Below are 26,036 nucleotides of genomic sequence, written 5' to 3'. Positions count from 1 at the left end.
TAAAGTATTTTTACACCACTGTTTAAGACTGAGTGGCATTTATTTATCTAAAGATAGGGGAGCTTATATTTTTCATGTTTCAAACATGTACACTCCGATGGTTAAGTCGTGGGATCAGACATTATTGACAGCGACCCTGGAGCAATTAGGGTTAAGTGCCTTGCTCAAGGGCAGATTGACAGATTTACCTAGTCAGTTCGGGGATTCAAACTAGCAACCTTTCAGTTACTGGCCCAATGGTCTATCCGCTAGGCTACCCAACAACGACACACTTGACCATGTAGGCCACAATGATGAAATGCAATTAACAATAAAACTACAGCATGTTCAAACATCTAAACATTTTATTATGAAAATAAGACAAGCCCATTTAAACATATCTTTCCAGGCATGCATTACAGCTGAAGGGTAGACCTGGGTGGGACAGTCAACAGTTCTCTGTCCCACCGCCTGTGCTCGTGTCTGGCGGGGGTCACAGGATACAATTGTGTGGAGAGGGTCCATGGCCTTTCACATAAATAAGATGACTGACAAGAGCGTGTGTTTGCGGGGTCACTTTGCTTCCTGGACTTTTTTGGCACTCTGCTTCTCTTTTGCCTGGGGAGCAGAACACACAAATACATGAAATAGTTTAGCGCCAGTGAGCAGGTGTCTGATAGGTTAATACTACCCTCTAGTGGGCATCAGTTGTATATCAAGAACAACACTCAAATTAGTTCAGAACAGGAGTTGGAATGGTAATTATTTACCGTTACGTGTTCTGACCATGGCAGAAAAAAAACATTCTGAACCAGTTCGAACCACAAAAAGGTTAATATTTTTTTTTTTTCGCAAATTTTTATTTACCTGTGAAATCAACATTTTGCTCATTAAAATGCACTCCACCAGAGAAGCTCGCTGTGAAACAGGTAAGATAGTTGTTTAGATGTTTGATTGGTGAGAAAAGCGCAGGTGCAAGATGCGACTGAAATTTCATGGGTGGGGAGAGAGCAAGAGAGAGGGGTGGACATTGAGGGGGCTTGGCATGAAGCGCTGATCATCATGGAGTGAATTGGAAAGTGTTTAGACTACTACAAGCAATAACTTCACCAAATGACATACTAGACATTAGGAATATTTTTGGAACTAAAAATGACATTACCAGTTGTCAAGACTGGAGTGGTGCCATGAAAATAACCTCTCCCTCAATGTCAACAAAACAAAGGAGCCGATTGTTGACTACAGGATATAGAGGGAGCACACCCGCCCATCCACAAACAGCGCCGCGGTGGAGATGGTCAAAAGCTTCAAGTTCCTTGGCATGCACATCACTGAGGGCCTGAAATGGTCCCACCACACCGACACTGTGGTGAAGGTAGAGCAACAGCGCCTCTTCAACCTCAGGCAGCTGAAGAAAATAGGCATGGCCCCTAATACCCGGTGTTATAGGAAGCCCAAGAAGATCATTAAGGACCTCAGCCACCCGATCCAATGTCTGATCACTCTGCTAGCAGATAGAAGGTAAAGGTGCATCAGAGCCAGGAACAAGACACTGAGAAACAGCTTCTATCACCAGGCCATCAGACTGTTGAACAGCCATCACTAACCTGCCCAGTACTCTGCCCTACACCTTTTGTATTTATTAGGGATCATCATTAGCTGTTGCCAGTAAAACCACCATACAACAATATACATGTGTGCAGAGTGTGTGTGCGTGTATTTCTCTTCACAGTCCCTGCTGTTCCATGAGGTGTATTTATTAGTCGGATTCTACTACTTGCATCAGTTACCTGATCATTGACTACAGCTCAGCGTTCAACAATAGAGTGCCCTCAAAGCTCTTCACTAAGCTAAGGACTCTGGGACTAAACACCTCCCTCTCCAAATGGATCCTGGACTTCCTGACGGGCCGCCCCAAGGTGGTGAGGGTAGGTAACAACACATCTGCCATGCTGATCCTCAACACGGGGGCCCCTCAATGGTGCGTGCTCAGTCCCCTCCTGTACTCCCATTTCACTCATGACTTCACGGCCAGGCACGACTCCAACACCATCATTCATTGTGACGACACAACAGCGGTAGGCCTGATCACCGACAATGATGAGACAGCCTATAGGGAGGTCAGAGACCTGGCCGTGTGGTGCCAGGATAACAACCTCTCCTTCAACGTGATCAAGACAAAGGAGATGATTGTGGACTACAGGAAAAGGAGGACCAAGCACAGCCCCATTCTCATCGACGGGGCTGTAGTGGAGCAGGTTGAGAGCTTCAAGTTCCTTGGTGTCCACGTCAAACTATCATGGTCCAAACACACAAAGACAGTTGTGAAGAGGGCACGACAAAGCTTATTTCACCTAAGGAGACTGAAAAGATTTGGCATGGGTCCTCAGATCCTCAAAAAGACCTACAGCTGCACCAGAGTGCATCCTGACTGGTTGCATCCATGCTGGGTATGGCAACTGCTCGGCCTCCGACCACAGAGAGTAGTACATATGGCCCAGGACATCACTGGGAGAATTTTCCTGCCATCCAGGACCTCTATACCAGGTGGTGTCAGAGGAAAGCCCTAAAAATTGTCAGAATCTAGCCACCCTAGTCATAGACTGTACTCTCTGCACGGCAAGCGGTACCAGAGCACCAAGTCTAGGTCCTAAAGGCTTCTCAACAGCTTCTACCCCCAAGCCATAAAAATCAAACAGCTGTGTGTGCAAGCTACCCAGACTATTTGCGTTGTCGTCCCCCACCCCCTCTTTTACACTGCTGATAACCAGATTAGCTATGCATAGTTACTTTAATAACTCAACTAACCTGTGCCCCCGCACATTGACTCTGTACCTGTACAGAGTCAATGCTGCTCTTTAATTATGTTATTTTTATTACTTAACACTTATTTTTCTTAAAACGGCATTGTTGGTTAATGGGCTAGGGGGCAGTATTTGCACGGCCGGATAAAAAAACGTACCCGATTTAAACTAGAATATGCATATAATTAGTAGATTTGGATAGAAAACACTCTAAAGTTTCTAAAACTGTTTGAATGGTGTCTGTGTATAACAGAACTCATATGGCAGGCAAAAACCTGAGAAGATTCCATGCAGGAAGTGGAAATCTGATTTGTGGAATCACCTTCAACACTTTGCCTATGAAACACACCGTGAGTTAGGATTCATTTAGCACTTCCTAAGGCTTCCACTAGATGTCAACAGTCTTTACAAAGTGGTTTGAGTCTTCTCCGGTAGAAACTGACCGAACGAGAGGCCTGGAAAGTTGGTCATAGGGGGAGGGCCATTACTACTATGACGCGGGCGCCCGTGGGTACCCTTTCGTTCCGAAACGTTTAGTAAGGCAATGCAATCGTCCGCCTTGAATATTATTGAAGCCCTGATTGAAAAAGGCCCTAAAGATTTGTTATACAACGTTTGTCATGTTTGAACAAACGTAAATATATATTTTTTGCACATTCGTGACGACAAGTCCCGCGCGCCTCGTACATTATGAGTAGCCTTTGGAACGCGCTAACAAGAAGGAGCTATTGGGACATAAATTATTAACTTTTTCGAACAAAACTACATTTGTTGTGGACCTGGGATTCCTGGAAGTGCCTTCTGATGAAGATAATCAAAGGTAAGGGAATATTTACAATAGTATATTTGATTTTAGATGGTTCCAAGATGGCGCTAACCTGTATCGCCTAGCCTATTTTTCTGAGCATAGCACCTCGTTTATTGCAAAGTGTGATTTCCCAGTAAAGTTATTTTTAAATCTGGCAATGCAGTTGCATTCACGAGATGTAATATTGTCATTCAAAGAATTATAGATTAACATTTTAACAATGTTTTCGAATAGTAATTTAGTAAATTGTAGCGCTGATTCAGCGGAAGCATTTGAGGAAAAATATTTTCTGAACGTCATGCGCCGATGTAAAATGCTGTTTTTATATATAAATATGAACTTTTTCGAACAAAAGATGCATGTATTGTGTAACATGATGTCCTAGGAGTGTCATCTGATGAAGATTGTCAAAGGTTAGTGCTGCATTTTGCTGTGTTTTGGGTATTTGTGATGCATGCTAGTTGCTTTGAAAAATGGCAGTGTGATTATTTTTGGGAGGGTACTCTCCTAACATAATCTAATGTTTTGCTTTTGCTGTTAAGCCTTTTTGAAATCGGACAACATGGTTCGATTCAGGAGAGGTGTATCTATAAAATGGTGTAAAATAGTCATATGTTTGAGAAATTGAAGTTATAGCATTTATGAGGTATTTGTATTTCGCGCGACGCGATTCCACTGGCTGTTGACTAGGGTGGGACGCAAACGTCCCAGGTTCCCAGACAGGTTAAGGGCTTAAAGGAAGCATTTCACTATAAGGTCTACACCTGTTGTATTCGGAGAAAGTGACAAATAAAATGTGATTTGATGTGGAAGAGAGTTCCACTCTATGTAATACTGTGTGACTCTCATAGTCTGTTCTTGACTTGGGGATTGTGAAGAAACCTCTGGTGGCATGTCTTTTGGGGTATGCATGGGTGTCCGAGCTGTGTGCTAGTAGTTTAAAAAACAGACACCTCGGTGCATTCAGCATGTCAACACTTCTTACAAAAAACTAGTAGTGATTATGTCAATCTCTCCTCCACTTTGAGCCATGAGAGATTTACATGCATATTATTATTATTATTATTGTTAAATCTCCGTGTACATTTAAAGGCCAGACGTGCTGCCCTGTTCTGAGCCAATTGTAATTTTCAGAGGTCCCTCTGTGGCACCTGACCACACGATTGAACAGTAATCCTGGTGAGAAAACTAGGGCCTGTTGGACCTGTCTTGTTGTTAAGAGGCTTTATTATGGACTGACTTCTCCCCATCCTAGCTACTGTTGTATCAACCAGTGGTGGTCAGTGCCGCTTAAGACGAGGGCGGACAGTTTTTTTCCCCACGAGCATAGCCTTATATCTATTACAGCATACTGGATAACTGCCATTCATATTCCATACACCCAGTTCAATGCAACAGCGATAGGTTTAGGCTACTAAATGATAATCGAGTTTTCCCTATACCCATCATGAGGTTCCTACAACCTAGCCTATGAAAAAAAGTTTACAACGTAAAGTTTACACACGTGTCGAGAGACAAATTTGAAGTGACAGACAGTGACATTCAATACCGCCTTGCACATTCTTGCCTGCATCTAGCTGATATAGGTGTAATCATTAGTCCAAAAGTTGCAAACAAGAGTTTCTATTGGACAAATTCAGGTATGTCTATCCCCATTTTGTTCCGTTTAAGAAACATTTTTCATCAGAAATCAGCCGAATGAATACACCCCTGATCACACTTAAAAACAGAGTTCTCTCATAACAGCCACGTTCTATTCCTTTTCTTCCCTTTTGGACTTCAGTGCACAACAAATCAGCTGTATGTGACCAGGCAACAACAAAGAATTCAAAGCCAAACCTCTACAAACAGCCTATAGTTGTCACCATATTAGCTAAACTAATTTCATAGTCAGCATAGCTAATAGAACGTGTTAGTAAACCCTCTAAAAATCATGGAGTAACATTAGTGTACAGTCAGTAAGTAGTTATACCGGCAGGCCCCGGTGGCAATAAATTAGTAATAGCAAAAGCTTACCTTGACTTGGCAGAGTTCCAGTGTTGTGATAGCCAGCTAGCTAACATAGCATCCCTCTGTTTGAGTAGGCTAAACTAGCTAGCTACATTTGCTAGGTAAGTGAAACAAAAATAATTACATTTTTTAAAAACTGTTAAACTATTCTCTCTCTCCAAGTCAACTAAACACCACATTGTATACAGTGCAGTGCTAGCTAGCTGTAGCTCATGCTTTCAGTACTAGATTAATTCTCGGATCCTTTGATTGGGCGGACAACATGTCAGTTCATGCTGTAGAGCTCTGATAGGCTGGAGAACTTCCGGAAGACGTCCTCCAGCCTGTCATAATTACTGTGCAAGTCTATGAAGGGGGTGAGAACCATGAGCCTCCTAGGTTTTGTATTGAAGTCGATGTACCCAGGGGAGGACGGAAGCTAGGTGTCCTCCGGCTACACCATGGTGCTACCCTACAGAGTACCGTTGACCTTTGCAAAATAGTGTGTTTTAAAATCAGTCATTTGGTGACGTAATATTTAGTATAGCTTTATCTAAAAAAGGACAACTTTGAATGTTTTAGAACTTGGATGGTCCTCCCCTTCCTCCTCTGAGGAGCCTCCAATGGTATTAACATGGTTTTGACCATGACAGTTTACAATCCAGGGTTACTCCAAGCAGTTTAGTCACCTCTACTTGCTCAATTTCCACATTATTCATTACAAAATTTAGTTGAGGTTTAGGGTTTAGTGAATGATTTGTCCCAAATACAATGCTTTACATTTTTGAAATATTTAGGACTAACTTATTCCTTGCCACCCATTCTGAAACTAACTGCAGCTTCTTGTTAAGTGTGGCAGTCATTTCAGTCACTGTAGTAGCTGACATTTATAGTGCCAAGTCATCCGCATAAATAGACACTCTGGCTTTACTTAAAGCCAGTGGTATGTCATTAGTAATGTTTGAAAATAATAAAAAGGGCCTAGAGAGCTGCAATGAGGAATTCCTGATTCAACCTGGATTATGTTGGAGGTTTTCATTAAATAACACACTGTTCTGTTAGACAGGTAACTCTTTATCCACAATATAGCAGGGGGTGTAAATCCATAACGTATATGTTTTTCCAGCAGCAGACTATGGTCGATAATGTCAAAACCTGCACTGAATCCTAACAAAACACTCCCCACAATATTTTTAGCATCAATCTCTCTCAGCCAGTCAGTCATTTGTGTAAGTGCCCTGCTTATTGAATGTCCTTCCCTATAAGCGTGCTGAAAGTCTGTTTAAAGTAAACTAGCATTGTATCAGGTCAAACAATTATTTCCCAAATATTACTAAGGTTTGGTAGCAGGCTGATTGGTCAGCTATTTGAGCCAGTTAAGGGGGCTTCACTATTCTTGGGTAGCAGAATGACTTTTGCTTCGCTCCAGGCCTGAGGGCACACACTTTCTAGTAGGCTTAGATTGAAGATGTGGCAATATCATCTGCTATTATCCTCAGTCATTCTCCATCCAAGTTATCAGACCCCGGTGGCTTGTATTTGTTGATAGACAACTTATTTTTCACCGCGTCCACAACCACTTCACAGAATTCAAAATTACAATGCTTGTCTTTTATAATTTGATCAGTTATACTTGGATGTGTCGTGTCAGTGTTTGTTGCTGGCATGTCATGATTACGTTTGAGACTAATGCCCCCATGTATATAGAGACATTGAACACTGGTCACTTCACATACTGTTGTTTATTTACTGTGTATGTATGTATATACTGTATTCTCAATGTAGGTCATCCTAATATACCTACTACTGTGCATACAATTTTATTTTCCAAATGATATACTGTCTATACACACACCATATATTTATAATTTATCGTTCAGGCATTTCTTGTTTTGATTTGTATTTGCTAGACATTCTGTTGCACTGTTGGAACTAGTAACATAAGCATTTCGCTGCACCTGCTATAATACCTGCAAATCTTTTTATGCAACCAATAAACTTGATTTGAAAATAAAAGGTTCTGTTTTGTTCACAGTTCCATTTCTCTAAAAAATGTGTTCTTGTTTAGTTTTGTTCCCCTCGTAAAGAACTCAAAATTGTGCATTTAACAACGGTTTGTAGAGTACCTTCAAATATCATTACATAAAATAATATTATACACCAAATTCACATTCCTGGCCTCAGCTATTCCTCACCTTTTCCACCAATGGTATCAACTGCTGGTATTCTGCCAGTGTCTTCAGTAGTTCCATGATGAAGGGTAGGTAGTTGTGCTTTCTTCGGATGTTTTCGATCTACATCAAAAAATATGTATACAATATGTATACACACAATGTTCGAGAAAAACATCAAGCGTTATACTATAGTATTGAAATGACTGCATATCTTCTAAAATGCCCATATTATATTATCTGACGGCTATAAACCCACAGTCAGCGAGCACACCTTGTATCGTTGGAGCTTCTGATTCTCCTCGTCGATCAGCAGCTGATACTTTGCGATTTCTGATTGGATGGAGCTGAGGAGGGTGCTGCTCTGGTCTGTGTCCATTGGCTCTTCCTGGAGAAAGGGTGAGACAGAATTCCCATTCGGTCAAATGTCAAACCAGATTTTAGTTTGCCGGACAATTGCGAGATTTACCAGCCATATCAAATAGAAACCCATCTGAATACCACCACGTGTAGGGTAATGTTTTCTTAGGAGTGTCCACTGCCCACTGTAACCACATGGAAGAGACTGTAGTTATTATGCAAGGAAGATTGTTAGCCGACGAGGTGAATGGTAGCTCCTAGAACAATGCACGTCTCTCTGTCCATCTGGGTTGTAAAAATCCTCCATTTTTGTATAAATTTATATTTCCACTTGTATGTGCCTTCATCCTTTATACAGTTGCTAGTTAACCGGCTAGCTTGATTTGTACTGTTTTGGGCATTTTTAAGCTAGCTGCTCAAACAGGCTTTAGATTAGAGGAAGAGAAGGAAGCAATATCACTTCATCTAAATAGTCCTCCTTGATGGACATTTCTGTAAATTGTCTTTTAGGTAGATTAATCTAGCAAAACGTCACAAAATACCTGAACATTTGTCACCTGCTTGCATACAGCCATGTCTGTCAGACTCACTTGTGCCGGGAAACTTTGCGGCTGCTACCATGACACTATGTTGCAAGTTTGTCAGTGAGAGCGCAAATTCAAGACAAGACAGGCAGAGAAGACAGATGACGCGAATGAAATACAACCTCCCCGTGCATAGCTAATTTGATTTAGAGAATTTTATCTCATCCAAATTATTATCTGTGTTTATTCATTTATATCAGCAAAAAGCAGACAACCGGCTAACGGAAATTCTGGGATGACACTAACAGTACTAAACAGATAGGATAGATGTTTCTTTCATCATAAGCAGACATTTTCAAGGACTTGATCAAAGGCAGTGACATGGGTGGAAGTCTATTCATGGCCTTGGTGGCAGGTAATTGTATTGTCCTGGCCTGAGGGCTGCACCATGAATAACTGCAACACCATTTACCTCCGTTAGCTGGATCTGTAGTTCGGCTATCTTCCTCTCGTAAATCATCTTCCTGTCAGACACAATGGCCATCAGGTTGAAGCGGATCTCTCCCTCACTGTACCTGATAAGAGGGGCAGAAAATGCAGTTGTTTTATATTTTCTTTTCTTATAATTGAGTCAGTTAGAAGTTGCGTAGCACGAGCAACACAAACAGCAACCATATATGACACTTATTTACCATGGTATATTTACTAGTGAAAAAAATATTTACTTCTGTATTCTTTTCTCAATCACTGGCCGAACTGCGTTGATCCAATCGTCCTGGTTGCATACACCTGAAAAAACAAAACAAGCATAAAGTGTAGATCAGGGATCAATCAACTAAATATAGCCACGGGACGATCGTTCTTGAGCGGATGGTCAGGGGGCCAGAACATAATGACAAATCATTTGCAGACTGCAAATTGACTGCAAGAAGCCCAAACAGATATCATATTTGACTAAAACATAATTTCAAACCTTGCTTAAATTTGTATGCGTTGTTGGGGCGGCAGGTAGCCTAGTGGTTAGAGCGTTGGGCCAGTAACCGAAAGGTTGCTAGATCAAATCCCTGAGTTGACAAGGTAAAAATCTGTTGGTCTGCCCCTGAACAAGGCAGTTAACCCACTGTTCCTAGGCCGTCATTGTAAATAAGAATTTGTGCTTAACTGACTTGCCTAGTTAAACTATCTTATGTGTAGAAAAAAAACCTTGGAACATATTCCAAAATTAAAATCAGTTGGAGCTGATTTGCTTGTGTTTTTAAAGTATTTTATGTCCAACAAAATAAAAATACGCCAGTTGGGGAACCCTGGTGTAGATAATCATCAAGGGTGTTTCTGAAGAAAGCGTCAGGTTCAAGATGAGATTAACTGCACTACTGGCCACAGTCACAATTCAATATAAAAAAATGTAAATGAAACACTTAAAAGCTAAAAGAATATATATAAAACCTAAAAGAATCGGAAAGCTTATTTCAAATTCACAAAGCTAACAAACTGCTACTATGAAACACTACAAACATTTAAACTGTGGTAAAATGATATGTAGGACAAAACAGCAACTTTATATCTCTATAAAGCTAAATATATGACAGGAATGTGCGTACCGAGGTCGATGGGTCCTTCACGTAGGCCGTCTAGCTCATAGAGCCTGCCGTTGACAGGGACGTAGCTCACAAAGTGGAACGCATCCTCATCCTTTGCTGAAGACTTGGCGTCAAACTCAAACATCTGCTGTCTGAAAACAATGAAACACAATAAAGATGACCGTTTTAGCTTTCATTAGCAGAGAAACTAAAATGGTATTAAAACCAAAGCCTTTTTTCCCTCTTCATTTTCAGCTCTGTGGGTAATGTCTTATGAAAAACATTCAATCAAAAATGGCAGTTTGTCTACTTAGAGCCAAGCCTTTCGATTAATCTAGTGACGTTAGCAGTGATAAACTATCCCGCTGAAATGAAAAGTCAACTCACCTGGCAAAGCTGTTGTGAACTTGTCGAATAACTTCAGAGTTGCTGAGAGCCAGACCTTTCATCTTTATAGAAGAGACGAGAGAAAAGCATCAGTGTGTGAGTTTTATGTAGTCTCCTGACTTTAGGGTGTGTTTAATGTCTGCACGATGCATCAATAATGAAGGTGGCTGGGATTTTACTGTGGATGGTTCTCCTCTGTTTCTCTCACTCAAAAAAAATACATATACAGCCACACACATTTCCGAGCGACGCCCCCTTCCCTTACAACTGTTGCATTTTCAAATCCAAACACGAGTTCAGACCCCAGGGGGACATTTTTTTTGTTGAGAGAACCAAATCAAAAGTCTCTCAATGTCTAGGCAAATATTAAACCAACAAATTGCCTCCTGTCCAGACCAGTATGTCACAGCTCTTCTTCGCTGTGTACCACGTCAACCAGGCTAGGTGTTATGCACATCTCAAGGACAAAAAAGACAGACTAAAAAAAATTACAAATTAAAAACGCTTGCAAAAACTAAACGCTGCCTCAATAATCAAAATCAACTTACAGCTGCATCAAAGCTGAGTGAAAACTCTCTGAACTCTGTGAGTGTCTCTCCCAACAGCATATCAGAGTGGGTACAGTTCAGCAGCACACTCACAATGGCCTGGGTAGCACATGCATTGTTTATCACCTGAAACAGCACACAGCAGGTTGACAGCAGGTTATTTACATTTATTGTCATGCGTCTTTCCCTAGAGACAGAACTGAGCAGTTTCCACTGGATGGGCCAGCTGCAAAGAAAACATTGGCTAGATTGTAAAAATTCATAAAAACAAAAATGTGCTTTTTGGTATTAAATTTAAGGTTTGGCATTAGGCTTAGCAGTGTGGTTAAGGTTAGGTTTAAAAATGGTTGTTTATAACTTTGCGGCTATGCCAGCTAGTGACCACTCTCCAGAGCTGCCTCCAGTACATTAGTCATCTCAATAAATGCCAACCTGCGCACACACACACAGGAGAGACAAGACATCAAATGAGATCCTGTAATTTTACATTTTAGTCATTAAGCAGACGCTCTTATCCAGAACAGACTTAGTCAACACATTGAACTTGAAGTTTTAAAAAACAACCACATCGCAATAATAATGCACAGGTAAACTCTTCGAAATAGCCGCTATCCGCAGAATCTGTGCCAGGAAGAAAAACAAGAGACTTCTGAGAATACTTCAGAGAGCAATTTGGATATGTTCTAACTCTGCAATACAGACAATGAATACAGATGTAAAAACAAACCATGTACCTGCTTGGCAAAGAAGATGTTGTCAAGCCTTGAATCCTGAACGATAGATCCTCCTGGCTCCTCACCTGGTTGCCACTTGAACAGGAAGATCAACCCATGAACTGGTCTTGAAGGAAGAAAGAAAGAGAAACCTTGTACCACTGCAATACTATGAACTTATAAAAGTAGTGTTCAGAAGTAAAGAGATTGGGGCATGGGCCATGACTTACTTGAGGTTTTCAAAATTCTCTGGTTCCATACTCCATATTTCTTCCACCTGAGCTCCTTTACAACCTGGGTTAGTAGAAAGGAGAAAGCTGGGTTAACTACTACATAATTACATAAACCAGGGAAGGGCAAACTGGCCCCTCTTTTGGGATGGGCAAAATGGCCCCTCTTTTGTAGGCCCAAGAACCCCAAAATGTCACGGTCTCAACTTACTGTTGAGGGTTATAATAACAGAATACACAAGGTGCAATTTCGAAATTCGGTTGTGCATCAGCAGTCACTAAAGTCAGCAAATGTTTTTTTAGATTGTCTAGCGGCCAGCTAATTTACCAGTCTAAACTTGTAGTAAGCAAGGTTGAATGAATTACCGACCGGGGTGGGGCCCATTGATCATCAGTTGTCATTAAAAACTGGAAACATTTGCCTCCGCCCTATAGCAAAATGAGTAAAATTGCATTAAATTAGTTATAAAATTGCAAAATCTTCTCCCCCAATTGTAAAATGTGTAGAATTGCAGGAAATTAACTTTAAAAATGTAATGTATCTTAGCTGTCACGGGGGGATATGGATATGCAGACCCACTGCGGCCTCTCATGACGAGTTCCGTTTTTTGTGGCCCCCACCTCCATCAATGTTGCCCATCTATGACATAAGTTAAACCATTAGTGGACAGGACTATCCATCTACTAACGTTAGTTTGCCATTTGTATTGGCAGAGAACTGCACCAACAAGCTATGGTTATCCATCGAGTTGATCATATTGCGTACAATATTCAATCGAAAGGCATGCAGTAAAATTGATTTGTCAGTTTCTAGAGGAATTTCAATAGTATCAGCTAGCTAAACTAGTAACCGCCGATACATACACACCTAAGTGTCGTGGTAGCATGCTAATTCTCTCTCAGAATTATCCCGTAATGAATCAACGACGCCACCTGGCTAGCATGTTCGCTGTAGCAGATAACTAGGGTGTGTTGAATCTGGTTCGCAAATAGAATCATGAAATTTGCTGGACTGCAACCTAACACTAATCATTTATGTGCATTGCCAATGATGCAAAGACTTGGCTAGAGGTTTTTGGCAATCGAGTTAGCGAGTAATAGTAGACTAGCTAGTTAGCATAGAGCGCACTCACCAAAACCTTTGATCAATTCTGTGAAAACACCAGGATCACTTTCCATAAGACACCATTCTCCTGCGCTTCCAGACATTTCTATGTTATGATTTCAAAAAAAGCCTGTAGGGCATATGATTTTACTGCAATCTAATATTCGTAGTGGTTTGTTAGCTTAGCTAGCTACCTAGCTAACAAAATGAATCAATATGTCACGTAAATTGAAGTATTATAAGAACTGGATACCGCATCCAAGATGTCCTCCAGTTGTTTGCAAGAAAATCTACTCACGTCCGCATAAGCCAATTCAATGCCGCCTATATCCGGTTGATACGGACCAACAGCACATGCGCACACGGAACAGCATGATCAGAGATTATGTCATCACTTCATACAGAAACAAGGCAGACATTGGATGAATATAAAATGTTAATATCTTCGAACGTGAGTGATGAAAAAATGATGGGCCTCAGCTACAATTATTTAAATCATTAAATTCATGTTTTGTAAGGGTGTGGACAAAACAAGAATCGTAACAATATGGGAAATTTTCTGGATATAATTATGATCTGAGTATTTTTTGCCGGAGTCACCTCTTCACTGTTGACGTTGAGACTAGTGTTTTGCAGGTGCTATTTAATGAAGCTGCCAGTTGAGGACTTGTGAGGTGTCGATTTCACAAACTAGAAACTCTAATGTACTTGTCCCTTTTCTCAGTTGTGCACCGGGGCCTCCCACTCATTTCTATTCTGGTTAGAGCCAGTTTGCTCTGTGAAGGGAGTAGTACACAGCGTTGTATGAGATCTTCAGTTTATTGGCATTTTCTCTGCATTTTCTCGCATGGAATAGCCTTCATTTCTCAGAACAAGAATAGACTGACGAGTTTCAGAAGAAAGTTTCTGGCCATTTTGAGCCTGTAATCGAACCCACAAATGCTGATGCTCCAGATACTCAACTAGTCTAAAAAAGGGCCAGTTTTATTACTTCTTTAATCAGAATAACAGTTTTCAACTGTGCTAACATAATTGCAAAAGGGTTTTCTAATGATCAATTACCCTTTTAAAATTATAAACTTGGATTAGCTAACACAATGTGCCATTGGAAAACAGGAGCGATGGTTGCTGATAATGGGCCTTTGTACGCCTATGTAGATATTCCATAAAAAATCTGCCGTTTCCAGCTACAATAGTCATTTACAACATTAACAATGTCTGCACTGTATTTCTGATCAATTTGATGTTATTTTAATGGACAAAAAACGTGCTTTTCTTTCAAAAACAAGGACATTTCTAAGTGACCCCAAACTTTTTAACGGTAGTGTACCACAGCCACAAAGTCATAAGGCCTGCCTACTCGACCAGTTAGATGAGGGAATGTGATGACACGTATGCCAGTTTACGGTTCTCGGGCAACGACCAATCAGACTAGGTGGTGAGATGACGCGTACAGTTGAAGTCGGAAGTTTACATACACCTTAGCCAAATACATTTAAACTCTGTTTTTCACAATTCCTGACATTTAATCCTAGTAAAAATTCCCTGTCTTAGGTCAGTTAGGATCACCACTTTATTTTAAGAATGTGAAATGTCAGAATAATAGTAGAGAGAATGATTTATTTCAGCTTTTATTTATTTCATCACATTCCCAGTGGGTCAGAAGTTTACATACACTCAATTAGTATTTGGTAGCATTGCCTTTAAATTGTTTAACTTGGGTCAAACGTTTCGGGTAGCCATCCACAAGCTTCCCACAATAAGTCGGGTAAATTTTGGCCCATTCCTTCTGACAGAGCTGGTGTAACTGAGTCAGGTTTGTAGGCCTCCTTGCTCACACATGCTTTTTCAGTTCTGCCCACAAATTTTCTATAGGATTGAGGTCAGGGCTTTGTGATGGCCACTCCAATACCTTGACTTTGTTGTCCTTAAGCCATTTTGCCACAACAAGAAATTTGTGGAGTGGTTGAAAAATGAGTTTTAATGGCTCCAACCTAAGTGCATGCGAACTTCCGACATCAACTGTATGCCGGCTTGCGGTTCGCGGGAAATGACCAATCAGATGAGGGAATGTGATTACGTGTATGCCGACCAGCTTGCAGGGGCATACAAGAGACATGCATTTTTTCAAGACAACTGTGAACTCATAAAAAAACGAGGTCAAATCATGAGGTCAGTGGTTGGAAAGTCGCAGCTCTAGAAAATTCGCAGTTTCCGACATGGAATTCTGAGTTTGATGACTTTTCAAAAATATTTTTCACAGTCAGAACTAGTTCGCAGTTGTCTTGAACGCACTGAAGTAAGAGATTTCCTAGTTCCCAGTTGTTTTAAATGCAGCATTATTAGCTATAATAAAACCAAATGTTCTAAATGTTAAATGTGATAATCGGATGTCTTATTCAAACCTGTCTTGCAAGCTTATCATGATGTTTGCCATTACTTGTCAAAATAGGTTTACTCCAACAGCTGCATTGTTTTAAAATGGCATGTAGACAAACAAATTGACACATCTTGATTTTAGATTTTTATTTTCAAAATCCAAAAGTAAAATGTATACTTTTTCACAGAAATGTTCACAATAATGTAAAGTTTGGAAATTGGCACATTTCTGGCAGATATTAGATGAAAACTTCAACCCTGTTACTTTATTTGGCACTTACTAGTCATTTATTTATTTAACATATTGAGTTTATTAAGTTGAACTCTTTATGACAGAATGTTAAAATTAGGCCTGTAGTGGGCCGTGTAGCCCAGCTTGGAACACCATTTATCAACCAGGGCCATGTGGAAGAGGTAAGGACCCGTTACATAGACATACACAACAATAAGACTATTAATTTTGAATTATTAATGGAAGTGACTAACATCCTCTGTCCTGTCACTTAAATTTCAATATCTGCTCCTTCAAATTTTCCTTGTCAATGTTGGAGTCTCTTGTGCCCTCCTTGATCTTAATCTATAGATTTCACAGGACTGGGCAGGGGCACAGCCAAAGGCCCACTCACTTGGGAGCAGGGTTGGGTAGGTTACCTGTCCAAAATTGTAATCAGTAACATAATCTGATTACCTTCCACTTAAGAGGAATTAGACGAAGACAAAAATGTATGTTACCAATTGAACGACGTTAAAGTTTACATAGCTGGCCATATATGGATGTTACATTTTACTTTATGGGTTGGTTATGTAGGCTTCTTCTAACCCGTCGCACTGTACTACATATAATAATACGATTAAATTATATCTTTACATTAAAAAACAAAGTCTATCAGAATTCTAGTCATTCCAATAAATATTATACTCCTTGATCTTCAAGAATAGGACTTTGAAATATGGAAGTATAGATTAGCCAAACTGTTTTACCTGATCAAAACCTCAAAACTAAGGAGTTATTAGCCAGCTCTACTCTGTTGTTTATTTTAACCATGTTATGAGGCTATACAGTGGTTGTTTACATTTACAATGTTTACAAACATTAGAGAAAAACAAGTTTATACTTTGGGTTCTCATGGAGTGTGACAGTTAAACTAAGCTCATGAGGCATTTATAATTTATATTCTTCATATATATATATATATAATTCATAAATCCAAAAATGGATGTAGCAATTACAGATTGAAACTTTAAATCTATCAAAAGTATGCAAGTTTGAGCATGTGTCCATTAGGCCTATGGATTTATTTTATCAGCATGAATTAGATTGGTTGGATCACCATAGCAGCACCCACTCGTAGCACGCGCTCCAGCAGGTATATCTCACTGGTCACCCCCCAAAACCAATTCTTCCTTTGGCCGCCTTTCCTTCCAGTTCTCTGCTGCCAATGACTGGAATGAACTGCAAAAATCTCTGAAGCTGGAGACTCATATCTCCCTCACAAGCTTTAAGCACCAGCCGTCAGAGCAGCTCACAGATCACTGCACCTGTACATAGCCCATCTGTAAACAGCCCATCTATCTACCTACCTCATCCCCATACTGTATTTATTTATTTATCTTGCTCCTTTGCACCCCAGTATCTCTACTTGCACATTCATCTTCTGCACATCTACCATTCCAGAGTTTAATTGCTATATTGTAATTACTTCACCACCATGGCCTATTTATTGCCTTAACTTACCTCATTTGCACTCACTGTATATATACTTTTTGTTTTCTTTTGTTCTACTGTATTATTGACTGTATGTTTTGTTTATTCCATGTGTAACTCTGTGTTGTTGTATGGTAATGTAAGGTAATGTTTCTGACATTTTTGGACTACTAAACAATTATTGATTTAGAACCAGTTAACAGGAGCTGCCTCCATTATTCCAACACCATTTCAACTTCAACATTTCAACATCGAATCACATATGCTTAGTCTAATACACTGACAACTAAAAAATACCAATCAACCTAAGCTAAATATGTGGTTGTCCATGGTACTGATTTCTCTCTCTCTCTCTGTGTGTGTGTGTGTGTGTGTGTGTGTGTGTGTGTTTGTGCAAGTTGAAAAAACATGTTCACTCACCCTACTTGTAGAGAAATGCCAATGCCATCCTCTTTCATATTGTTTAAATGGTCTATGACTCATCCAGGCATAGACCATCTAATGTCATACAGTACATGTCAGACGGTTGCTAGGAGTGGTGGTAGGAGTCAGGCGCAGAGAGCAGAGGTACAGAACTTCGTCTTTATTTAAACAAAAGCCAACACGATAAACGCCAACACAAACGGCGTGGGTAAATAGCCAAGTGCCCAAAAACAGGTGCACAGCCTGCAATTAATAAGTAGTAAATAAACGCCAGCACATCCAACGACAAATTACAACCTGACGCTAAAATAATCCCGCACAACACTGGGCGGGCTAACCAGGCTTAAATAACCAAGATCAATAAACAAAATGAGGGACAGGTGCAAACAATAAGACATACCAAACGAAAAGGAAAAAAGGATCAGCGGCGGCTAGTAGGTCGGTGACGACGACCGCCGAGCGCCGCCCGAGCAGGCAGGGGAGCCACCTTCGATGGGATTCGTGACAGTACCCCCCTCCTGACGCGCGGCTCCCGCAGCGCGCCGCCACCGACCTCGAGGGCGACCCGGAGGACGAGGGGCAGGGCGATCCCCATGAAGGCGGTGGAACTCCCTCAGTAGTGGGGGGTCCAAAATGTCCCTCCTGGGTACCCAGCACCTCTCCTCCGCGCCGTACCCCTCCCAGTCGACGAGGTACTGTAGGGCCCCCCCCGAAGTCTGGAGTCCAGAATGGCGCGTATCCTATACGCCTGGGACCCCCCAATGTCCAGCGGGGGGGAGGAACCTCCGGCACCTCACCTTCCTGCATGGGACCAGCCACCACCGACCTGAGGAGAGACACATGAAACGAGGGGTTAATACGGTAGTAAGATGGAAGTTGTAATCGGTAACACACCTCGTTTATCCTCCTCAGGACTTTAAACGGCCCTACACACTGCGGGCCCAGCTTCCGGCAGGGCAAGCGGAGGGGCAGGTTTCTAGCCGAGAGCCAGACTCGATCCCCTGGTGCAAACACAGGGGTCTCACTGCGGTGCTGGTCAGCGCTCTTCTTTTGCCGTCCACTCGCCTTTGTGAGTGCGTCCTTGACGGCTCTCCAGGTGTCCTTCGAGCGCTGCACCCAATCCTCCACCGCAGGAGCCTCGGTCTGGCTCTGGTGCCATGGAGCCAGGACCGGCTGGTAGCCCAACACGCACTGGAATGGTGACATGTTGGTTGATGAGTGCCGTAGAGAATTTTGGGCTATTTCTGCCCATGGCACGTATCTCGCCCATTCTCTGGGCCGGTCCTGGCAATACGTCCTTAGAAACCTACCCACCTCTTGGTTCACCCTCTCCACCTGCCCATTACTCTCGGGGTGGAAACCCGAGGTCAGGCTGACCGAGACCCCCAAACGTTCCATGAACGCCCTCCAAACTCTGGACATGAACTGGGGACCCCGATCAGAAACGATGTCCTCGGGCACCCCGTAGTGCCGGAAGACATGGGTAAACAGTGCCTCCGCAGTCTGCAGAGCCGTAGGGAGACCGGGCAACGGGATGAGACGACAGGACTTCGAGAACCGATCCACAACGACCAGGATAGTGGTGTTCCCCTGGGATACGGGAAGATCAGTGAGGAAGTCCACTGACAAGTGTGACCACGGCCGCTGTGGAACGGGGAGGGGGTGTAATTTCCCTCTAGGCAGGTGTCGAGGAGCCTTGCTCTGAGCGCACACCGAGCAGGAGGAAACATAGAACCGCACGTCCTTACCCAAGGTGGGCCACCAGTACTTCCCCCTCAGGTTCCGCACTGTCCTCTCAATCCCAGGGTGACCCGAAGAGGGGAGATTATGGGCCCATCGAATCAATCGATCACGGAGACCAAGCGGTACGTACTGAACACCTGCCGGACACTGCGATGGTGCAGGTTCCGACCGTAACGCCCGCTCGATCTCTGCGTCCAGCTCCCATACCACCGGAGCTACCAAACACAACGCCGGAAGAATGGGAGCCGGATCGATGGCCCTCTCCTCGGTGTCATATAGGCGGGACAGTGCGTCGGCCTTCGTGTTCTGTGAACCTGGCCGATAAGAGATTGTGAACCGGAAACGGGTAAAGAACATGGCCCACCTGGCCTGACGCGGATTCAGTCTCCTAGCTGCCCGGATGTACTCGAGATTACGGTGGTCAGTCCAGATGAGGAAAGGGTGCCTAGCCCCCTCAAGCCAATGTCTCCACACCTTCAGGGCCTTGACCACAGCTAACAACTCCCTGTCCCCCACGTCATAGTTCTGCTCCGCCGGCCCCAGCTTCCTAGAAAAGAAAGCGCACGGGCGGAGTTTGGGTGGCGTGCCCGAGCGCTGTGATAGCACGGCCCCCACCCCAGTCTCGGACGCGTCCACCTCCACTATGAATGCCAAAGAGGGATCCGGATGAGCCAGCACTGGAGCAACGGTAAACAGCTCCTTCAGGCGACTGAACGCTCTGTTCGCCTCTGTCGACCAGCGCAAGCGCGCCGGACCCCCCTTCAGCAGTGAGGTAATGGGAGCCGCAACTTGACCAAAGCCCCGGATAAACCTCCGGTAGTAATTGGCAAACCCTAAAAACCGCTGCACCTCCTTTACCGTGGTCGGAGTCGGCCAATTACGCACGGCTTTAACGCGGTCATCCTCCATCACCACCCCCGAGGTGGAAATGCGATACCCCAGGAAGGAAACGGCTCGTTTGAAAAACTCACATTTCTCAGCCTTGACGTACAGGTCATTCTCCAGCAGTCGTCCAAGCACCTTGCGCACCAGGGAGACATGCGCGGCGCGGGTGGCGGAATAAATCAGGATGTCGTCAATATACACCACCACCCCCTGCCCATGCAGGTCCCTGAGAATCTCGTCAACAAAGGATTGAAAGACGGCTGGAGCATTCTTTAACCCGTACGGCATGACGAGGTACTCATAGTGGCCCGATGTGGTACTGAATGCGGTTTTCCACTCGTCTCCTCCCCGGATACGCACCAGATTGTAAGCGCTCCTGAGGTCCAGTTTCGTGAAAAAACGCGCGCCGTGAAATGATTCCACCGCCGTAGCGATGAGAGGTAGTGGGTAACTGAACCCTACTGTGATGGAATTTAGACCTCTATAATCAATGCACGGGCGCAAACCTCCATCCTTTTTCTTCACGAAAAAGAAACTCGAGGAGACGGGTGACATGGAGGGCCGTATATACCCCTGTCTCAGAGATTCCGTGACATATGTCTCCATAGCCAACGTCTCCTCTTGTGACAATGGGTACACATGACTCCTGGGAAGTGCAGCGTTTACCTGGAGATTTATCACGCAATCCCCTCGTCGATGAGGTGGTAATCGGGTCGCCCTCTTTTTACAGAAGGCGATAGCCAAATCGGCATATTCTGAGGGAATGCGCACTGTGGAAACCTGGTCTGGACTCTCCACCGTCGTCGCACCGATGGAAACTCCCTTACACATGCCTGAGCACTCCTCTGACCACCCTCTGAGAACCCCCTGTCTCCACGAAATATTGTGATTGGCCAGCCAGGGAATCCCCAGCACCACTGGAAACGCAGGAGAATCAATGAGGAAGAGACTAATCCGTTCCCCATGATCCCCCTGCGTTACCATGTCCAGTGGCACCGTGGCCTCCCTGACCAGTCCTGACCCTAATGGTCGGCTATCTAAGGAGTGCACGGGGAAAGGTTGGTCCAACGATACCAGGGGAATCCCTAGCCTTAATGCGAGCCCACGATCCATAAAGTTTCCAGCTGCGCCTGAATCGACTAGCGCCTTATGCTGGAAAGAGGGAGAAAACAAGGGGAAAGTTACTAAAACGAACATGTGACCAACAGGGGGCTCTGGTTGAGGTTGGTGCTTACTCACCTGAGATGGACGAGGAGTGCTCCGCCTGCCATCCCGATTCCCAGAGGAGCTCCCCCAGCACCGGTCGGTAGTGTGTCCTCTCCGACCACACTGGGGACAAGGGGAGCCTCCTCCTCCGGTTCCCCTGGACGCGGCCCCCCCTAGCTCCATAGGTATGGGAGCTGGAGGACCTGGAGGTGGAACCAACAGGGCCCCGTCTGGACGCCCGCGCGCAGCCAGCAGATTGTCAAGACGAATGGACATGTCGATCAGTTCATCAAGTGACAGGGTAGTGTCCCGACAGGCTAGCTCACGGCGGACGTCCTCCCGGAGGCTACACCTATAGTGGTCCATCAGGGCCCTGTCGTTCCACCCCGCTCCAGCAGCCAAGGTCCGGAACTCCAGAGCAAAGTCCTGTGCGCTCCTCGTCTCCTGACGCAGGTGGAACAGCCGTTCACCCGCCGCCCGGCCTTCAGCTGGGTGGTCGAACACGGCCCGGAAACGGCGGGTGAACTCGGGGTAATGATCCCTTGCCGAGTCTGGGCCATACCACACTGCGTTGGCCCACTCCAGGGCACGTCCCGTTAAGCAGGAGACGAGGACGCTTACGCTCTCCTCTCCCGAGGGAGTTGGATGAACGGTAGCCAGGTACAAATCCAACTGTAGCAGGAACCCCTGGCACCCAGCCGCCGCTCCATCGTACTCCCTGGGGAGAGCCAGGCGTAGGGCTCCGGGTCCGGACGTCGGTGGAGGGGTAGATGGTGGAGGGGGATTTGGTGCTGGGGATGCGGTAGGGAGGCCACTCCTCTCCCATCGGTCCATCCTTTCCATCATCTGCTCCATCGCTGAGCCGATTCGGTGGAGGATGGTGGTATGGTGAAGGACCCGTTCCTCCATCGATGGGAGAGGAGGGGAGGCTGCTCCTGCTGACTCCATAGTTGGTGCGGGATTCTGTCAGACGGTTGCTAGGAGTGGTGGTAGGAGTCAGGCGCAGAGAGCAGAGGTACAGAACTTCGTCTTTATTTAAACAAAAGCCAACACGATAAACGCCAACACAAACGGCGTGGGTAAATAGCCAAGTGCCCAAAAACAGGTGCACAGCCTGCAATTAATAAGTAGTAAATAAACGCCAGCACATCCAACGACAAATTACAACCTGACGCTAAAATAATCCCGCACAACACTGGGCGGGCTAACCAGGCTTAAATAACCAAGATCAATAAACAAAATGAGGGACAGGTGCAAACAATAAGACATACCAAACGAAAAGGAAAAAAGGATCAGCGGCGGCTAGTAGGTCGGTGACGACGACCGCCGAGCGCCGCCCGAGCAGGCAGGGGAGCCACCTTCGATGGGATTCGTGACAGTACATGCTTTTATTTTTTGTTGTCCTAGGCTACCTGGCTAAAATATTTGCTCTAGCCTAACTTCCATTCATGCGCAAGGTTAGCTAATTAACATTAGCCTTCTACATCTAGCTACATATTGAACTTCCATCCTCTCAGGCCAGGGGCACAACAATGTATGAATTATTGGCTGGATCAGAATCGCCTTCATAATCATTGGCCAGTACGGATAATTAAGTAAAACCAAATCCCTATCTCCATCCATGGCTAATTTTAAGAAAGGGCCAATTTTTAACTAGCCATAAAACGAGATGCAACAATTCAGGTTTTTCTGTCAATGACGTATGATCTCAATGGGATTTGATAGGATTGACGCCAAAACCAACCTGGCTTCCCTTGGGTGCGACAGAACCATTCACTGTTGAGCTAGCTCAGTTTAGCTCAACGCAGATTGGCAATTTTTTTAATACTTTTTTTGTCAAGGGAGGCCAGACGCTCATTGGCTTCCCTTGCCTTCAATGCTACGGGCAGCAACATGTCATACTCGTTTGGATCAGACTGTCTGGTTGCTGTCTGGTTGTAGAGAGACAGAGTGGCACTGTTTCGCTCGCTCGGATTCTTTCTCTGTGAGATACATTCAGCCTCTTGCGAATTGAAGGAAAATTATGAAACACAGAGAGACAGAAGATAAAATCATTTGTTTTTTAATATTTTTAATGGTATATTTTTGGGGGAAGCCTGGCTTCTCTTGGCATCCATGAATACACACCACCGGGTGCCATTTTATTTAATAAAAGTTAGGCTAATGGCATACCCCCTCAATTCGAGTCCTGGGTTTAACTGAACAGCCCTTCACTGACAAAGAGAGAGGCTATTTAAAGAGTGCGTGGCGTTCGGAGGAATTGGCCAAAGGATCCATGGATAGCAGCCTATAGCCTAATTTTGTCTGTCAAACAGGTAGGCCCAGGGGCGCAACTTTGGTTTTAGAAGTGGGGAGGACATAACTTTTATTTTTTATCCAGTCGGATAAACACTACAATTACTTGGAGGCGTCATCATGGTCCTAAAGCACATCGTTGCCGTGTTTAGTATCACATTCGAAATTATAAAACTGGGAGGGACAAAAATCCTATTTCAGAATGTAGGGTGGACATGTCCTGCCCCTGGGTAGGCATACCTCCCATTTCTTAAATTGGAAGAAATCCGCTCCAACATAAAGCCCTCTTGTTGTTAAAGTCGAATTAAGATGAAGACAGTTTAAATGATTATGCCTACTCGAAGGTCCCTACTTTCAGCACCATGATTGTTTCGATTGATTGTGGCGCAGCTTTCGCTTCAAATTTCAGCACCAAGTTACTTGAATCTGGCTCAGATTGTGAAGTCAATACCTCTGATAAATACATAATGTCCAAGAAACATAATTGATTTTAATAAAAACTATGTTAGCAAGCTATCAATGTTGACCAGTCCTCCTCATATTCATGCTCTTCTTCTGAAACTGAACAGAACCTATAAGCTTGACTGCGAGCACAACATTGCATTTTTTGGACAAGGCTTAATTAAATAGGATTTATTTACAGCATCCCAGCAGTGCAAAAGACTCAGGAAGGAAGTATATTTTCTTAGAAATATAACATTGCTCTGTGCTTCTACGAGCATGCTCTTCATATAGGCTATGGGTAATTTGATTGAAACCACACTAAATAGCCTATAACGCACCTAGTATTGTGTGCCCAGCAGAGAATCAGAGACGAGGAATGGCATCTGGAACACATCGATATATAGCCTAATAAGCAACTAATTATAAAACACTGAGAAACATTGACATTTTATCAATTACAAATTAAATGGCCCTCCCCTGGACTAGACCAAAAAAAAATCTGAACCCTTCCCCTGACTTAAATTTAAACAAGCATGACCCTCCCCCATTTTCCCCCATTATGTACATTTCGGGGCATAAAAACTACAATCTGTCTCCTGAATTAGCCTAGTGCACATATGCGCCCAGCTGGTGAGCTAACTATGCTAGTTTTTGTCCTCATTGCCAAACTTGATGAATACTGCACCCTCAACTTCAAAACTCTGTTGCTAGTTATACAATCATGTAACTAAGACATTAGCTAGAAATAAACTTAAATGATGTATTGTTTTATTAAATAGTCATTACTGGGTCAAGATACACTACATGACAAAGTATGTGGACACCTGCTCTTCGAACATCTCATTCCAAAATCATGGGTATTAATATGGAGTTGATCTCCCCCTTTGGTGGTATAACAGCCTCCACTCTTCTGGGAAAGCTATCCACTAGATGTTGGAACATTGCTGTGGGGAGTTGCTTTCATTCAGCCACAAGAGGCTAAGGGGCCTAGCCCGAACCATGAAGAACAGCCCCAGACCATTATTCCTCATTCACCAAACTTGACAGTTGGCACTATGCATTGGGGCAGGTAGCGTTCTCCTAGCAGTCGCCAAACCCAGATTTGTCCGTCGGACTGCCAGATGGTGAAGCATTTCCACTGCTCAAGAGTCCAATGGCGGCGAGCTTTACACCACTCCAGCCGATACTTGTCATTGCGCACGGTGATCTTAGGCTTGTGTTTGGCTGCTCGGCCATGGAAACCCATTTCATGAAGCTCCTGACGAACAGTTCTTGTGCGGACGTTGCTTCCAGAGGCAGTTTGGAACTCCGTAGTGAGTGTTGCTGCTGAGGAAAGACTATTTATACACGGTATGCACTTCAGCACTCAGCGGTCCTGTCTGTTTGTAAGAACCGTTGCAGATGATGAGAAGCAAGTACAGGGAGTGAACATTTAATTAAGAACGGACATGTAAGAGGACATGAACAGCGTCAGAACAAGATAACAAAATGACAAACGACAATAAATGCAGGAGCGGGGAACAGGGCTGGGGAACAGAGTTTTAGGGGAGGAAATACACAGGTGATTGAGTTCAGGTGAGTCCAATGAATTGCTGATGCACGTGACAAGGGAAGCAGGTGTGTGTAATGATGGTGGCAGGAGTGCGTAGTGCAGGGCAGCCTGGTGCCCTCGAGCGCCAGGGAGGGTGAGCGGGAGCAGGTGTGAAACTGTGAGCTTGTATGGCCTACCACTTCGCAGCTGAGCCGGGGCAGCTCTAG

At 43.9% G+C, this 26,036-nt stretch overlaps 1 protein-coding gene across 5 annotated transcripts; it reads right to left on the bottom strand.

Annotated features, from left to right (window-relative positions):
- Positions 1-326: 326 nt before the first annotated feature.
- LOC115192345 (ubiquitin carboxyl-terminal hydrolase isozyme L5) lies at positions 327-13,495 on the bottom strand. 5 transcript variants are annotated; one of them, XM_029750735.1, is made up of 12 exons: positions 13,227-13,495; positions 12,460-12,733; positions 12,094-12,157; positions 11,885-11,990; positions 11,151-11,276; positions 10,603-10,664; positions 10,237-10,367; positions 9,361-9,424; positions 9,108-9,210; positions 8,026-8,139; positions 7,776-7,874; positions 327-597 (listed from the first exon to the last, which is right to left on the bottom strand). In XM_029750735.1, exons 2-12 carry the CDS (start codon positions 12,476-12,478, stop codon positions 553-555), a joined length of 933 nt encoding a protein of 310 aa, XP_029606595.1. In that variant the 5' UTR covers positions 12,479-12,733; positions 13,227-13,495; the 3' UTR covers positions 327-552. The 5 variants fall into 5 exon arrangements, with proteins under 5 accessions (XP_029606595.1, XP_029606594.1, XP_029606596.1 ...); XM_029750734.1 differs by having other exon boundaries at positions 12,464-12,733; XM_029750736.1 differs by having other exon boundaries at positions 12,422-12,733; positions 13,227-13,494.
- Between the last annotated feature and the right edge of the window lie 12,541 nt (positions 13,496-26,036).

This window comes from Salmo trutta, chromosome 4, assembly GCF_901001165.1.
Source record: "Salmo trutta chromosome 4, fSalTru1.1, whole genome shotgun sequence".
Lineage (NCBI taxonomy): Eukaryota > Metazoa > Chordata > Actinopteri > Salmoniformes > Salmonidae > Salmo > Salmo trutta.
The sequence above is the reverse complement of the archived record's forward strand: the minus strand, read 5'-3'. Positions and strand labels throughout refer to the sequence as shown.

Coding starts and splice junctions, on each gene's coding strand:
- LOC115192345 (XM_029750732.1), bottom strand. CDS start 13,302: ATGTCTGGAAGCGCAGGAGAATGGTGTCTTATGGAAAGTGATCCTGGT. Junction 10,368..10,602: donor GTTCACAACAGCTTTGCCAG/GTGAGTTGACTT, acceptor CATTGTTTTCAG/ACAGCAGATGTTTGAGTTTG. Junction 7,875..8,025: donor AGAAGCTCCAACGATACAAG/GTGTGCTCGCTG, acceptor TTTTTGATGTAG/ATCGAAAACATCCGAAGAAA.